This window comes from Borostomias antarcticus (assembly GCF_949987555.1).
Source record: "Borostomias antarcticus genome assembly, chromosome: 30".
In the NCBI taxonomy this organism is placed as follows: Eukaryota; Metazoa; Chordata; class Actinopteri; order Stomiiformes; family Stomiidae; genus Borostomias; species Borostomias antarcticus.
In genome coordinates this window covers 4386612-4404204 of record NC_140263.1, presented here as the reverse complement: position 1 = coordinate 4404204, position 17593 = coordinate 4386612, and the positions used below count along the sequence as shown (strand labels likewise).

Sequence of the window (17593 nt, the reverse complement as noted above, 5' to 3'; positions counted from 1 at the left end):
CTACCTGAAAAAAAACATAAGGGGTATGTATGCCGTTTTTTTTTTCAGACCAAATCTATTTCTATCTACAATCTTCATGAACATTCACAGGTATGTAGTACAAGCAATTCTGATCAGAGATCTGCCACCCAGGGGTGTCTAGTCCATTCCTAGTCCGAGCAGTGACAAATCTAATTATCTCCACCTGAAAAAAAACATAAGGGGTAGGTATGGCTTTTTATTTTTTTCAGACCAAATTTATTTCTATCTACAATCTTCATGAACATTCACAGGTATGTAGTACAAGCCATTCTGATCAGAGATCTGCCACCCAGGTGTGTCTAGTCCAGTCCTAGGCCGAGCAGTGACAAATTTAATTATTTCCACCTGAAAAAAACCATAAGGGGTATATATGCCGTTTTTTTTTTCAGACCAAATTTATTTCTATCTACAATCTTCATGAACATTCACAGGCATGTAGTACAAGCCATTCTGATCAGAGATCTGCCACCCAGGTGTGTCTAGTCCAGTCCTAGGCCGAGCAGTGACAAATTTAATTATTTCCAGCTGAAAATAAACATAAGGGGTATGTATGTATGCCGTTTTTTTTTTAAGACCAAATTTATTTCTATCTACAATCTTCATGAACATTCACAGGTATGTAGTACAAGCCATTCTGATCAGAGATCTGCCACCCAGGTGTGTCTAGTCCAGTCCTAGGCCGAGCAGTGACAAATTTAATTATTTCTACCTGAAAAAAAACATAAGGGGTATGTATGCCGTTTTTTTTTTCAGACCAAATCTATTTCTATCTACAATCTTCATGAACATTCACAGGTATGTAGTACAAGCAATTCTGATCAGAGATCTGCCACCCAGGGGTGTCTAGTCCATTCCTAGTCCGAGCAGTGACAAATCTAATTATCTCCACCTGAAAAAAAACATAAGGGGTAGGTATGGCTTTTTATTTTTTTCAGACCAAATTTATTTCTATCTACAATCTTCATGAACATTCACAGGTATGTAGTACAAGCCATTCTGATCAGAGATCTGCCACCCAGGTGTGTCTAGTCCAGTCCTAGGCCGAGCAGTGACAAATTTAATTATTTCCACCTGAAAAAAACCATAAGGGGTATATATGCCGTTTTTTTTTTCAGACCAAATTTATTTCTATCTACAATCTTCATGAACATTCACAGGCATGTAGTACAAGCCATTCTGATCAGAGATCTGCCACCCAGGTGTGTCTAGTCCAGTCCTAGGCCGAGCAGTGACAAATTTAATTATTTCCAGCTGAAAATAAACATAAGGGGTATGTATGTATGCCGTTTTTTTTTTAAGACCAAATTTATTTCTATCTACAATCTTCATGAACATTCACAGGTATGTAGTACAAGCCATTCTGATAAGAGATCTGCCACCCAGGTGTGTCTAGTCCAGTCCTAGGCCGAGCAGTGACAAATTTAATTATTTCCACCTGAAAAAAAACATAAAGGGTATGTATGGCGGGTTTTTTTTCAGACCAAATTTATTTCTATCTACAATCTTCATGAACATTCACAGGCATGTAGTACAAGCCATTCTGATCAGAGATCTGCCACCCAGGTGTGTCTAGTCCAGTCCTAGGCCGAGCAGTGACAAATTTAATTATTTCCAGCTGAAAATAAACATAAGGGGTATGTATGTATGCCGTTTTTTTTTTAAGACCAAATTTATTTCTATCTACAATCTTCATGAACATTCACAGGTATGTAGTACAAGCCATTCTGATAAGAGATCTGCCACCCAGGTGTGTCTAGTCCAGTCCTAGGCCGAGCAGTGACAAATTTAATTATTTCCACCTGAAAAAAAACATAAGGGGTATGTATGGCGGGTTTTTTTTCAGACCAAATTTATTTCTATCTACAATCTTCATGAACATTCACAGGTATGTAGTACAAGCCATTCTGATCAGAGATCTGCCACCCAGGTGTGTCTAGTCCAGTCCTAGGCCGAGCAGTGACAAATTTAATTATTTCCACCTGAAAAAAAACATAAGGGGTATGTATGCCGTTTTTTTTTCAGACCAAATTTATTTTTATCTACAATCTTCATGAACATTCACAGGCATGTAGTACAAGCAATTCTGATGAGAGATCTGCCACCCAGGTGTGTCTAGTCCAGTCCTTGGCCGAGCAGTGACAAATTTAATTATTTCCACCTAAAAAAACATAAGGGGTATGTATGGCGTTTTTTTTTTCAGACCACATTTATTTCTATCTACAATCTTCATGAACATTCACAGGTATGTAGTACAAGCCATTCTGATCAGAGATCTGCCACCCAGGGGTGTCTAGTCCATTCCTAGTCCGAGCAGTGACAAATCTAATTATCTCCACCTGAAAAAAAACATAAGGGGTAGGTATGGCTTTTTATTTTTTTGAGACCAAATTTATTTCTATCTACAATCTTCATGAACATTCACAGGTATGTAGTACAAGCCATTCTGATCAGAGATCTGCCACCCAGGTGTGTCTAGTCCAGTCCTAGGCCGAGCAGTGACAAATTTAATTATTTCCACCTGAAAAAAAACATAAGGGGTATGTATGCCGTTTTTTTTTTCAGACCAAATTTATTTCTATCTACAATCTTCATGAACATTCACAGGCATGTAGTACAAGCCATTCTGATCAGAGATCTGCCACCCAGGTGTGTCTAGTCCAGTCCTAGGCCGAGCAGTGACAAATTTAATTATTTCCAGCTGAAAATAAACATAAGGGGTATGTATGCCGTTTTTTTTTTCAGACCAAATTTATTTCTATCTACAATCTTCATGAACATTCACAGGTATGTAGTACAAGCCATTCTGATGAGAGATCTGCCACCCAGGTGTGTCTAGTCCAGTCCTAGGCCGAGCAGTGACAAATGTAATTAATTCCACCTGAAAAAAAACATAAGGGGTATGTATGGTGTTTTTTTTTTTCAGACCAAATTTATTTTTATCTACAATCTTCATGAACATTCACAGGTATGTAGTACAAGCCATTCTGATCAGAGATCTGCCACCCAGGGGTGTCTAGTCCATTCCTAGGCCGAGCAGTGACAAATCTAATTATCTCCACCTGAAAAAAAACATAAGGGGTATGTATGGCTTTTTTTTTTTTTCAGACCAAATTTATTTCTATCTACAATCTTCATGAACATTCACAGGTATGTAGTACAAGCCATTCTGATCAGAGATCTGCCACCCAGGTGTGTCTAGTCCAGTCCTAGGCCGAGCAGTGACTAATTTAATTATTTCCACCTGAAAAAAAACATAAGGGGTATGTATGCCGTTTTTTTTTTCAGACCAAATTTATTTCTATCTTCAATCTTCATGAACATTCACAGGTATGTAGTACAAGCCATTCTGATCAGAGATCTGCCACCCAGGTGTGTCTAGTCCAGTCCTAGGCCGAGCAGTGACAAATTTAATTATTTCCACCTGAAAAAAAACATAAAGGGTATGTATGGCGGGTTTTTTTTCAGACCAAATTTATTTCTATCTACAATCTTCATGAACATTCACAGGTATGTAGTACAAGCCATTCTGATCAGAGATCTGCCACCCAGGTGTGTCTAGTCCAGTCCTAGGCCGAGCAGTGACAAATTTAATTATTTCCACCTGAAAAAAAACATAAGGGGTATGTATGCCGTTTTTTTTTCAGACCAAATTTATTTTTATCTACAATCTTCATGAACATTCACAGGCATGTAGTACAAGCAATTCTGATGAGAGATCTGCCACCCAGGTGTGTCTAGTCCAGTCCTTGGCCGAGCAGTGACAAATTTAATTATTTCCACCTAAAAAAACATAAGGGGTATGTATGGCGTTTTTTTTTTCAGACCACATTTATTTCTATCTACAATCTTCATGAACATTCACAGGTATGTAGTACAAGCCATTCTGATCAGAGATCTGCCACCCAGGTGTGTCTAGTCCAGTCCTAGGCCGAGCAGTGACAAATTTAATTATTTCTACCTGAAAAAAAACATAAGGGGTATGTATGCCGTTTTTTTTTTCAGACCAAATCTATTTCTATCTACAATCTTCATGAACATTCACAGGTATGTAGTACAAGCAATTCTGATCAGAGATCTGCCACCCAGGGGTGTCTAGTCCATTCCTAGTCCGAGCAGTGACAAATCTAATTATCTCCACCTGAAAAAAAACATAAGGGGTAGGTATGGCTTTTTATTTTTTTCAGACCAAATTTATTTCTATCTACAATCTTCATGAACATTCACAGGTATGTAGTACAAGCAATTCTGATCAGAGATCTGCCACCCAGGGGTGTCTAGTCCATTCCTAGGCCAAGCAGTGACAAATCTAATCATCTCCACCTGAAAAAATCATAAGGGGTATGTATGGCTTTTTTTTTTTTTCAAACCAAATTTATTTCTATCTACAATCTTCATGAACATTCACAGATATGTAGTACAAGCCATTCTGATCAGAGATCTGCCACCCAGGTGTGTCTAGTCCAGTCCTAGGCCGAGCAGTGACACATTTAATTATTTCCACCTGAAAAAAAACATAAGGGGTATGTATGGCTTTTTTTTTTTTGTTAAACAAATTTAATTTGGTTTAAAACTACTACTATGAATGTTCATACAATCTTCATGAACATTCACAGGTATGTAGTACAAGCCATTCTGATCAGAGATCTGCCACCCAGGGGTGTCTAGTCCATTCCTAGGCCGAGCAGTGACAAATCTAATTATCTCCACCTGAAAACAAACATAAGGGCTATGTATGGCTTTTTTTTTTTTTCAGACCAAATTTATTTCTATCTACAATCTTCATGAACATTCACAGGTATGTAGTACAAGCCATTCTGATCAGAGATCTGCCACCAGGTGTGTCTAGTCCAGTCCTAGGCCGAGCAATGACAAATTTAATTATTTCCACCTGAAAAAAAACATAAGGGGTATGTATGGCGTTTTTTTTTTTCAAACCAAATTTATTTCTATCTACAATCTTCATGAACATTCACAGGCATGTAGTGCAAGCAATTGTGATCAGAGATCTGCCACCCATGGGTGTCTAGTCCATTCCTAGGCCGAGCAGTGACAAATTTAATTATTTCCACCTAAAAAAAACATAAGGGGTATGGCGGGTTTTTTTTTTCAGACCAAACTTATTTCTATCTACAATCTTCATGAACATTCACAGGCATGTAGTACAAGCCATTCTGATCAGAGATCTGCCACCCAGGTGTGTCTAGTCCAGTCCTAGGCCGAGCAGTGACAAATTTAATTATTTCCAGCTAAAAAAAAAAACATAAGGGGTATGTATGGCGTTTTTTTTTTCAGACCAAATTTATTTCTATCTACAATCTTCATGAACATTCACAGGCATGTAGTACAAGCCATTCTGATCATAGATATGCCACCCAGGTGTGTCTAGTCCATTCCTAGGACGAGCAGTGACAAATTTAATTATTTCCACCTGAAAAAAAACATAAGGGGTATGTATGGCGTTTTTTTTTCAGACCAAATTTATTTCTATCTACAATCTTCATGAACATTCACAGGTATGTTGTACAAGCCATTCTGATCAGAGATCTGCCACCCAGGTGTGTCTAGTCCAGTCCTTGGCTGAGCAATGACAAATTTTATTATTTCCACTTGAAAAAAAACATAAGGGGTATGTATGGCGGTTTTTTTTTCAGACCAAATTTATTTTTATCTACAATCTTCATGAACATTCACAGGCATGTAGTACAAGCAATTCTGATCAGAGATCTGCCACCCAGGTGTGTCTAGTCCAGTCCTTGGCCGAGCAGTGACAAATTTTATTATTTCCACTTGAAAAAAAACATAAGGGGTATGTATGGCGGTTTTTTTTTCAGACCAAATTTATTTTTATCTACAATCTTCATGAACATTCACAGGCATGTAGTACAAGCAATTCTGATCAGAGATCTGCCACCCAGGTGTGTCTAGTCCAGTCCTAGGCCGAGCAGTGACAAATTTAATTATTTCCACCTAAAAAAACATAAGGGGTATGTATGGCGTTTTTTTTTTCAGACCAAATTTATTTCTATCTACAATCTTCATGAACATTCACAGGCATGTAGTACAAGCCATTCTGATCAGAGATCTGCCACCCAGGTGTGTCTAGTCCAGTCCTAGGCCGAGCAGTGACAAATTTAATTATTTCCAGCTAAAAAAAAAAACATAAGGGGTATGTATGGCGTTTTTTTTTTCAGACCAAATTTATTTCTATCTACAATCTTCATGAACATTCACAGGCATGTAGTACAAGCCATTCTGATCAGAGATCTGCCACCCAGGTGTGTCTAGTCCAGTCCTAGGCCGAGCAGTGACAAATTTAATTATTTCCACCTGAAAAAAAACATAAGGGGTATGTATGGCTTTTTTTTTTTTGTTAAACAAATTTAATTTGGTTTAAAACTACTACTATGAATGTTCATACAATCTTCATGAACATTCACAGGTATGTAGTACAAGCCATTCTGATCAGAGATCTGCCACCCAGGTGTGTCTAGTCCAGTCCTAGGCCGAGCAGTGACACATTTAATTATTTCCACCTGAAAAAAAACATAAGGGGTATGTATGGCTTTTTTTTTTTTGTTAAACAAATTTAATTTGGTTTAAAACTACTACTATGAATGTTCATACAATCTTCATGAACATTCACAGGTATGTAGTACAAGCCATTCTGATCAGAGATCCATAGGCATGTAGTACAAGCAATTCTGATCAGAGATCTGCCACCCAGGGGTGTCTAGTCCATTCCTAGGCCGATCAGTGACAAATCTAATTATTTCCACTTGAAAAAAAACATAAGGGGTATGGCGTTTTTTTTTTCAGACCAAATTTATTTTTATCTACAATCTTCATGAACATTCACAGGCATGTAGTACAAGCAATTCTGATCAGAGATCTGCCACCCAGGTGTGTCTAGTCCAGTCCTAGGCCGAGCAGTGACAAATTTAATTATTTCCACCTAAAAAAACATAAGGGGTATGTATGGCGTTTTTTTTTTCAGACCAAATTTATTTCTATCTACAATCTTCATGAACATTCACAGGTATGTAGTACAAGCAATTCTGATCAGAGATCTGCCACCCAGGGGTGTCTAGTCCATTCCTAGGCCAAGCAGTGACAAATCTAATTATCTCCACCTGAAAAAATCATAAGGGGTATGTATGGCTTTTTTTTTTTTTCAGACCAAATTTATTTCTATCTACAATCTTCATGAACATTCACAGGTATGTAGTACAAGCCATTCTGATCAGAGATCTGCCACCCAGGTGTGTCTAGTCCAGTCCTAGGACGAGCAGTGACAAATTTAATTATTTCCACCTGAAAAAAAACATAAGGGGTATGTATGGCTTTTTTTTTTTTTAAACCAAATTTATTTCTATCTACAATCTTCATGAACATTCACAGGTATGTAGTACAAGCCATTCTGATCAGAGATCTGCCACCCAGGGGTGTCTAGTCCATTCCTAGACCGAGCAGTGACAAATCTAATTATCTCCACCTGAAAACAAACATAAGGGCTATGTATGGCTTTTTTTTTTTTTTCAGACCAAATTTATTTCTATCTACAATCTTCATGAACATTCACAGGTATGTAGTACAAGCCATTCTGATCAGAGATCTGCCACCCAGGTGTGTCTAGTCCAGTCCTAGGCCGAGCAATGACAAATTTAATTATTTCCACCTGAAAAAAAACATAAGGGGCATGTATGGCGTTTTTTTTTTTCAAACCAAATTTATTTCTATCTACAATCTTCATGAACATTCACAGGCATGTAGTACAAGCAATTGTGATCAGAGATCTGCCACCCATGGGTGTCTAGTCCATTCCTAGGCCGAGCAGTGACAAATTTAATTATTTCCACCTAAAAAAAACATAAGGGGTATGGCGGTTTTTTTTTTTCAGACCAAACTTATTTCTATCTACAATCTTCATGAACATTCACAGGCATGTAGTACAAGCCATTCTGATCAGAGATCTGCCACCCGTGTGTCTAGTCCAGTCCTAGGCCGAGCAGTGACAAATTTAATTATTTCCACCTGAAAAAAAACAAGGGGTATGTATGGCTTTTTTTTTTTCAGACCAAATGTATTTGGAGCTTCAGCTATTTTTCCGGCAGTCAGGAAGAAGCCCCAAAAGTTTACAGGGCTTTCTCCGCCCATCCCCAAGTAAGTGTATATGGTGTTAGGCTTCAGTAGAAGTTCACGTCCCATGGAACACACACACACATCATGGACAAAGTCTATTCAAAATACACTGATAACTGACATCAGTAGGCGACCACCAACACACTCCCACAGCTCTCAGAACATCATAACTTGTTTTGAAACAGAACAGACCCACACGTTGTTCAAGATTCACATTTTTTATTGGCTTCACAAAAACATTTTAAACTGTGGCATTAGATGGGTCATGATTCTTAACTACCCATCCTCAACTTAACCAGCCACCTAACACACTTGCAATGAGTTTCAGCATCTTCCCATTAAAAAAATAACATTGGTTTAATGTGTCCGACGGTTCACAACTTAGGATACTTAAAGCGGCACAGTCACACACTTTTAAGTTAATTAATACTTAAATTATGTTAGTCCTTTTTAAAATCACCATCAGTGTAGCCGTTTCCCTACACAGAATACAGAACCATGGAAAAGCTTCAGAAGGCAAACTAGTCCAGTGACATCACAGGACTGGTTTGCTTTCTGACGTCTTCCCATGATTCCATATTCCATGTAGGGAAACGGCTACACTAGTATTTTAAAAAGGCCTACAAACATAACTGAAGTATTTAATCCAAATAATATAATGAACTTAAAAAAGTGTGACCATGTCCCTTTAACTACAATCCTTATTAAGCACACTGGGGGTCAGTAACCCATCCCAGCCGCTGGCAATGGTCTCCAAGCTCCAGAACCACAAAAGTGAATTAGTACAACAAGTAATCTCATCTCTAGTACAATTAGTACATCAATAAAGAACATTGTGGAGAGACTGCCCAGGCCAGAGCCCATAATGAGACTCCCCCAGCACTAAACCTTCTTCAGGGCATTCGAACCTCAGATTCGGAGCTACTGGTTCCCACGCTTTTCTTAGCCGTGTGCTCCTAATCAGACCCGACCGTCTCTCGGACCTTCGCTGCCGCTCAGTTCAGCCGTTACAAAGGACAGCATCTACCTGGTGTTTGACTTCTGTGTTTCCTGCCGTACCTACCGTACAAAACGTAGGCCTGAAGGACTCTAAATTCTGCGATTAAAATTTGATACTTACCCAATTGAGAGGACATTTATTCCCATAAAGGGCTGGATTCTGATCTAAAAGGCTCACTGTTACTACTCGGCCCTAAACGACTCCCACATCTGAATGGACTAGGTGGTGTTTTGAAGAGTAATAGCGCCACCTAGCTTTCTACTTGCCAACTGTCAACGTGTGTATGAATCAACCCGTCACTGGGGCAGAATGCAGACCCGTGTGATAACTACTGACCTAAGGTGACCCAACTTGCAACGTCCAGCTAAAACCTGAAATGCTTCCACTAGGGATGAAAAACAAGGCTTTATGGCTCCTCCTATCAAACCAATAGCCCATTAGTCCTGCCATTATCCGCCCGGCAACAGCCTCACCCTCCAGTTCCGCCCACTCGAATCAAAACACCCTGTCAAACTCAGTCTGGCTGGTGGTGGCAGGGTTCCTGTTCGGATTGGCCGGCTGCTGGGGCATATGACCTCTCCGCCTGGGCGGGGCCAGGTACTCGAACATGGAGGTGTTGTGCGTGGAGAGCATATTCTTGAGGTCGGAGGGCATGGGGTCGGACCAGAAGAAGTCGTGGTTGAGGGCGTCGTCGCTGTCCGTGCGCTGGGCGGGGTCGAGCACCAGGAGCTTGTCGATGAGGTCCAAGGCGTAGGGGTCCTTGACGTAGGCCTTCAGACGATCTTTTACTTTACGCTTCTGACCCTTGGGGAGCTCCATCTTCTGGTAGAGCTCAAATTTCTTGTCCACATCTGGCCAAACCTGAGATAAGAAATATGATTACTGTTTTTTTTGCTTCCCTCTGGAATATGTAGAGAGTGGGTCGTATGCCCACCTCCCTTGTTCTCTGTAAAGCGCATTGTGTTGTCTCTGGGTATGAAATGCGCTATACAAATAAAGCTTTGATTGATTGATTGATTGCGGTTAGGAGCTGTATAGTGAACTGAAATGGAAATCATGGCGCGCGCTCAAAACTTGTAGCTATGATTCATACGGTCGGCCAATCAGTGGCGATGGGAGATTCTCCCAGACTACGTGAGACAGCCCAGCTCCGCCGAAGACAACCGTGATTGGCCCATCCCCGAAACGGTCCAGCCAGACCTTTCTCCAGCACTGGCACAGCGTAAATAAAGTGTGGAGATGGGTCTGGCTACACGAGACTAGGCGCTTAAAGGAGAATGCTCGTTTTTGACAACCTGGACCTTATTTATGGCATATTATAAGACGTTTCACTCACCGAGATAACTTTGGTGTAATTCGGAGGCCTGTAGAAGAAATGTAAAATCCAGCGCGAGCCAGTATATCCATGTAATGGCGGCGGACGGGGCACTGAGAATGCAGCTTCTAAAAAAATCTATTTTCTGCCACGAAACGGTTGTTTTCATCAATCTGTCTTGATGAATCGCTAGTTGTGCTTACATAGAGCGTAGGCCTGTTGTGGTTTTTCACATGCCAAAGTTATCTCGGTGAGTGAAACGTCTCATAATATGCCGTAAATAAGGTCCAGGTTGTCAAAAATGAGCATTCTCCTTTAAGTGATCGTAGCTCAAATGTGTGTGTGTGTGTGTGACATGCTTTCCTTACCTCCGCAGTGATGGACCCGCACAGCTGGCTGATGAGCGTGAGCTGGTGCTGCTCGGTGTTCCCCTGCATGATGGGGCTACGGGTCCACATCTCCGCCATGATGCACCCCGCCCCCCACAGGTCGATGGGAGGCCCGTAGTCTCTCTCGCCTGCCAAAACAAACGGCCCTTCTTATAACCACGGTATAGTAGTGACTGTAGCCAGCACAAGCATTTTTTAATTGGGGGAGAAAAAACGGTAGTGGACAGACACGACGACGCTTCTTGGGTGTCATTTGATTGGCTGTCCCGTGGATAACAGTGTCATCAGATGGGTTAGCCCCTCCCCCCAGTATGGGTCCCTTACCAGAGAGCATCTCTGGAGCTCTGTACCACCGTATCTCACACCCCATTCCAACAAGGACCACAATGGAAATAAGCTATTAGCGTAATTGTGTCCCATTTGTTGTTGTTTTTTTACTTCATTAATGTGTATGTGAAGCCATGCTACAGATGCGTGGATTTTTATTTATTTTAAAATTATCAAATAAAATCAATCAATCTCAATAGGCTCTGTGCACCAGCTCCACTACTTCCTGAAAGTCACTTGGCTTCTTTATTTCCTGTCCTATATGATTGGCTTAAGTGATTCATCAGGTGTGCGGCAGACCCAGCGCACACCTGATTAATCACTTAATCCAATCATATTGGACAGGAAATAAAGATGCCAAGTGACTTTCAGGAAGTAGTGAAGCTGGTGCACAGAGCTTATACTCATCAACGTTGTGGAGATCTGTACCACAGTAGCCATGTTTCCATCCACTTGTCAATCGAACTGTGTGAGGATCGCTAAAAATATGAATGCGAATAAAGCCGGTGAACGTGCGTTTCCATCTAGAGCTTTAAATCGGATAAAGCATTTATCACAAAAGCCTTTTATCGAACAAGAGAAAATCCGATGAGATCGACAGTACAAACTTTTTGTCGATTTTCATGATTTTTAATCAAATTTTACTGTTTCCATAAGACATTTTTAATTCGATATAACTTAATTCGCATAAAACGTGTGGATGGAAACATGGCTACTGTCTCAGTCTGGGTGTCTTACCCAGCAGCAGCTCTGGCGGTCGGTACCACAGCGTGACCACGCGGTTGGTGTAGCGGTTGCCCTGGCTGTTCTTGGCCAGGCTGAAGGCCCGCGCCAGACCGAAGTCGGCCAGCTTCAGCACGCCGTCCCTGGTGATCAGCACGTTGGCGGCCTTCATGTCTCTGTGGAGGATCTAGGAGGGGGGGGGGGGGAGGAGGGTTGAGGAAAATGTGATTAAATTCATCCTGGATGCATAGAATCACAAATCCAAACCCCCCAAAAAATGTGGTAGATGAACGCTGGCTGGGGTGTGAATGAAATTCAAGTCTCACCAAAGTGTTCCGTTTTCCTACTCGACTGTTGTTCTAACTTTGTAGTTCGTTCTCATAGATCAGTCTGTTAAAACTACAAATTCTTCCTGTGTGACATCACTTCCCTGTCCTCTTCATCCTGAAACTATGTCACTTCCACTTTTCACTGTATAACCCATCGACCTCGTCCACATCGGACTCACTCAGCCCGGATACACTTCCTGTGCTCGAGTCCGACTGTAGAATCGTAACAGAATAAAACTATTGCCTTTGTTTAAAACCAGCTTGACCGACCACTCGGCGTGTTCTTTGAAATCTAAACTAAACCAAGGTTTTTCCTTTCCAGGGGGCTCACCTTGTTTCTGTGGATGTAGTAGAGTCCGTTCAGCAGCATCTGCATCACCTTCTTGATCTCGGCCAGGGTGAATTTCACGTTGGGGTTGCTCAGTAGTCCCGCCAGGTCATGTTCACAGAAGTCAAACACCAGATAGATACTGCCTTTGTAACGGTTGAACTGAGTGGCTGTGGAGGTCGAGGAGACGTTGAGGTTTACCACGAACATCACCTTTATATGAACGTTCACATGACATCCGCACACGAACCTCACCTTTATATGAACATTCACATGACATCTGCACACTTATCGGCGCTGTCGGGCCAAAACCATACATCTCCATTTGAGTGATTTTTATCGGTTGAAAGCTGGGACTACCGTTTACAATCTCTGAACACATCCCGGCCCTGGGACTAATTAAATGTCGAAACAGCTCATCCATCGTGTGATTTTATTTTCACGGTTCAAATGTGATTTTATGTTAAAAAACATAGAAATTTTAATGTTCTTTAACATTCTGAAAACGGGTCATTTAGGAGATGCAAGGTGTTGGCCTGACAGCAGCGTTACTATGCATATATATATATATATATATATATATATACACAAACTACCACTACCACCACACATACACCCCAATGGGCACACGCGTACGATAGATGACATACATTATTGTATGTGAATGATGTTTGTATGTACACACAGCTCACGTTCTTGTGGGGCCACAGATTCAAAAATAAGCATTGGGACGACGAGGACGCCAGCAGTGACACCCACCTTTGGTCCTGCAAATCTCTATCAGATTCACCACATTCTCGTGCTTCAGCAGCTGCAGAATCTTGATCTCTCTCAGCGCTGTGATGGGGAACTGTGGGAAAAGTAGGCGACAAAATATCGGTGAAAATTGTGAGCTACGGCGAAAACCTCAGAAGGTAGTTACTACGGTGGCCAAAAACACTGATTTCAAGCATTTTGGCCATAATAAATGCCTTATATTTGGGTTATGGTTACCAGTGATATGGCTGGTTAGGTTTTGAAAGCCGAATTTCCCAAAACAAGACGCAGAGACGCAAGAATTGCAGGCATGTATACAGCTTCTGTAAGAATAGACTGTTCCAAGTTAAATGACGTGCATATAAACGATGGGTGAACTCTTGCAATGTCACCCTGGCTGCATTCTGAATCGCATACTTCCATACTATATAGTACGCCAAAAAACAAGTCCCAATACATAGTATACCACATGCAGTATGGCAAAAAATACTACGATGTCCTACTACAACTGGTTGTATTTTGCAGTATGCAAGCCAGGACTGGCTATTCTGACCCACAATCCACTGCACAGTGGAAATTACAAGTGTGAGTCGCTGTGGACGAATGTCGCTTCATGGACTGTGACGGATGTGGGTAAGTCAAGGTGCAATGTTATGACAAAGTGGTGCGTCCCAATTGGATGCATACTGCGTGCAAAGTACGTACTTTCTAGGCGCAGCTGTAGTACGTACGTACTGGTAAGTACGTACGTACTTATGCGAGTATGTAAGTATGCGATTCAGACAGTCCGACAGGTACACTATGAACACAGTTATTTGTTCAAGTCTAGATGTATATTCTCAGTAGTGTGAATGCCATGGCGTCTTTCGTACCCCTTCTTTCTCATTCTCCATCAGGACCTTCTTCAGGGCCACCTTCTTCGAGGTTTGCCTGTGCTTGGCTTTGAACACTTCCCTGGAAAGGTCATGTTCACCGGTCACAATCACAACACACTTCTGACAGACATGCGAGTGTAAGACGTTACATTAGACAGACAGGCTAGCAAACTAGCTAGCACTAGCTAAGGTTATGGTGCGTTCGTTTGTGGTCGCAAGTGGCAAAATACCTACCTCCGACCTGTGTGCATTCGAGCTATATACCATTATATCACAATTACCTAGTTATATCTATATACCATTATATCACAGTTACCTAGTTATATCTATATACCATTATATCACAATTACCTAGTTATATCTATATACCATTATATCCCAGTTACCTAGTTATATCTATATACCATTATATCACAGTTACCTAGTTATATCTATATACCATTATATCCCAGTTACCTAGTTATATCTATATACCATTATATCAGTTACCTAGTTATATCTATATACCATTATATCAGTTACCTAGTTATATCTATATACCATTATATCCCAGTTACCTAGTTATATCTATATACCATTATATCCCAGTTACCTAGTTATATCTATATACCATTATATCACAGTTACCTAGTTATATCTATATACCATTATATCACAGTTACCTAGTTATATCTATATACTATTATATCCCAGTTACCTAGTTATATCTATATACCATTATATCACAGTTACCTAGTTATATCTATATACCATTATATCACAGTTACCTAGTTATATCTATATACCATTATATCAGTTACCTAGTTATATCTATATACCATTATATCACAGTTACCTAGTTATATCTATATACCATTATATCACAGTTACCTAGTTATATCTATATACCATTATATCACAGTTACCTAGTTATATCTATATACCATTATATCAGTTACCTAGTTATATCTATATACCATTATATCACAGTTACCTAGTTATATCTATATACCATTATATCACAGTTACCTAGTTATATATATATACCATTATATCACAGTTACCTAGTTATATCTATATACCATTATATCACAGTTACCTAGTTATATCTATATACCATTATATCACAGTTACCTAGTTATATCTATATACCATTATATCACAGTTACCTAGTTATATCTATATACCATTATATCACAGTTACCTAGTTATATCTAGTGCATTCGAGCAACTGGGGGCTGAGAAACATCCGAATTTGCGACGAGGAAGTGTGAGTTCATGCGGTGTTTTATTTAATCATTCCTAGTAGCAAGTCGGAATGTGCCACCTCCCAGTAATAAACGAACGCACCATAACTAGGTAACTGTGATATAATGGTATATAGATATAACTAGGTAACTGTGATATAATGGTATATAGATATAACTAGGTAACTGATATAATGGTATATAGATATAACTAGGTAGCTGTGATATAATGGTATATAGATATAACTAGGTAACTGTGATATAATGGTATATAGATATAACTTGGTAGCTGTGATATAATGGTATATAGATATAACTAGGTAACTGTGATATAATGGTATATAGATATAACTAGGTAACTGTGATATAATGGTATATAGATATAACTAGGTAACTGTGATATAATGGTATATAGATATAACTAGGTAACTGTGATATAATGGTATATAGATATAACTAGGTAACTGTGATATAATGGTATATAGATATAACTAGGTAACTGTGATATAATGGTATATAGATATAACTAGGTAACTGATATAACGGTATATAGATATAACTAGGTAACTGTGATATAATGGTATATAGATATAACTAGGTAACTGTGATATAATGGTATATAGATATAACTAGGTAACTGATATAATGGTATATAGATATAACTAGGTAACTGTGATATAAGGGTATATAGATATAACTAGGTAACTGTGATATAATGGTATATAGTTATAACTAGGTAACTGTGATATAATGGTATATAGATATAACTAGGTAACTGTGATATAATGGTATATAGATATAACTAGGTAACTGATATAATGGTATATAGATATAACTAGGTAACTGTGATATAAGGGTATATAGATATAACTAGGTAACTGTGATATAATGGTATATAGATATAACTAGGTAACTGTGATATAATGGTATATAGATATAACTAGGTAGCTGTGATATAATGGTATATAGATATAACTAGGTAACTGTGATATAATGGTATATAGATATAACTAGGTAACTGTGATATAATGGTATATAGCTCGAATGCACACAGGTCGGGGGTAGGTATTTTGCCACTTGCGACTTGCCACCGCCGACCACAAACGAATGCACCATAAGTCGTTACATTAGATAGACAGACGGACGGCTAGCAAACTAGCTAACATTAGCATGCTGCTAGTTGACCTAGGCCAGCTCTGGTGTAACCTAGAGATGGTTAACTGTCTATTTCTACTAACTAGTACCCTTACCCAAAGGTTCCTTGCCCAATTTTGGCCAGTTTCTCGTATTTGGAGAACTCGTCGCAGAAAGGGAACTCAACGCCGTCGTAGTATTTTGACATGATGTCGGCCTCCCGGTCGGGCCTGCGGGGCGGGGTTAGCGGGTTAGCAAACATGCGGGCGAATAACACAATATCTGGACACAATACCTTTATTAGAATAAAGCAGAGTGTTAGATAATGTAAAACTGATGTTAGAAATTAAGGTTTTTCTTACTTTTCAGCCGCGCCGGCGTTTCCACCCTTGTCCCGCTGCATGGCTGTTTGTGTTGAAGGAACGGGGAAGAAAAAAAAAAAAAAAATGAAGCCACGTAACAAGAAGAGAAGCGTGTTTTTATACGGCGCAGCGTCATTCCTAGTGCATGATGGGAAATGTAGTACTGTGGCCCAGTGTCCTTTCATAACGGGTGTTCCTCTGTAACTAATGGCTTTCGCAGAGTTTTCAAAGCTATTATCTTTGTGTTTTTTCTTTAACTGTTTTTTCTTTGACCATGTGTCTGTTTTTACAATGTACTGTTTCTTTTAAATTATTTTCTTTTTTTTCAGGTATTATCGGTTTTGCTTTATTTTTGTTATTACTACAGTATGTAGGCAACTACGTTTTAATTTATTTATTTATTTATATTTTAAAATAAATATAAATTTATATTTTGTAAAGCACTGTGTTACATTGCTTGTATGAACATGCGCTATATAAATAAACTTGACTTTGACTTTGCTCTCATTAGAGCCGATAAGATAAGACCACCTGTTGTAAAGCCAATACGCCGAGTGTAAATCATTTAAAACACTTAAAATATTGCAAATGAACAAATTAGGCTATAAAGCCCAAAACATTCCTCTCATTACAAATGTAGCCTGCTGTAGCTGTTATTGGTGAATGATG

The 17593-nt window shown here is 39.6% G+C and overlaps 1 protein-coding gene across 1 annotated transcript; it reads right to left on the bottom strand.

Moving 5' to 3' along the window:
- Positions 1-9388: 9388 nt before the first annotated feature.
- Positions 9389-16981, bottom strand: cdk9 (cyclin-dependent kinase 9 (CDC2-related kinase)). Its single transcript, XM_084460033.1, has 8 exons — positions 16925-16981; positions 16679-16792; positions 14200-14281; positions 13331-13421; positions 12575-12741; positions 11930-12101; positions 10844-10992; positions 9389-10021 (listed from the first exon to the last, which is right to left on the bottom strand). The coding sequence occupies exons 1-8, from the start codon at positions 16963-16965 to the stop codon at positions 9656-9658; spliced, it is 1182 nt and encodes a 393-aa protein (XP_084316159.1). The 5' UTR covers positions 16966-16981; the 3' UTR covers positions 9389-9655.
- Positions 16982-17593: the final 612 nt, after the last annotated feature.

Bases quoted from the DNA above. Each gene is read 5' to 3' on its own strand.
- cdk9 (XM_084460033.1), bottom strand. From the start codon at position 16,965: ATGCAGCGGGACAAGGGTGGAAACGCCGGCGCGGCTGAAAA. The intron at 14,282-16,678 runs GTAAGGGTACTA...TGACCTTTCCAG, and splicing joins ATTGGGCAAGGAACCTTTGG to GGAAGTGTTCAAAGCCAAGC. The intron at 10,022-10,843 runs GTAAGGAAAGCA...TTCTTATCTCAG, and splicing joins GCGGGTCCATCACTGCGGAG to GTTTGGCCAGATGTGGACAA.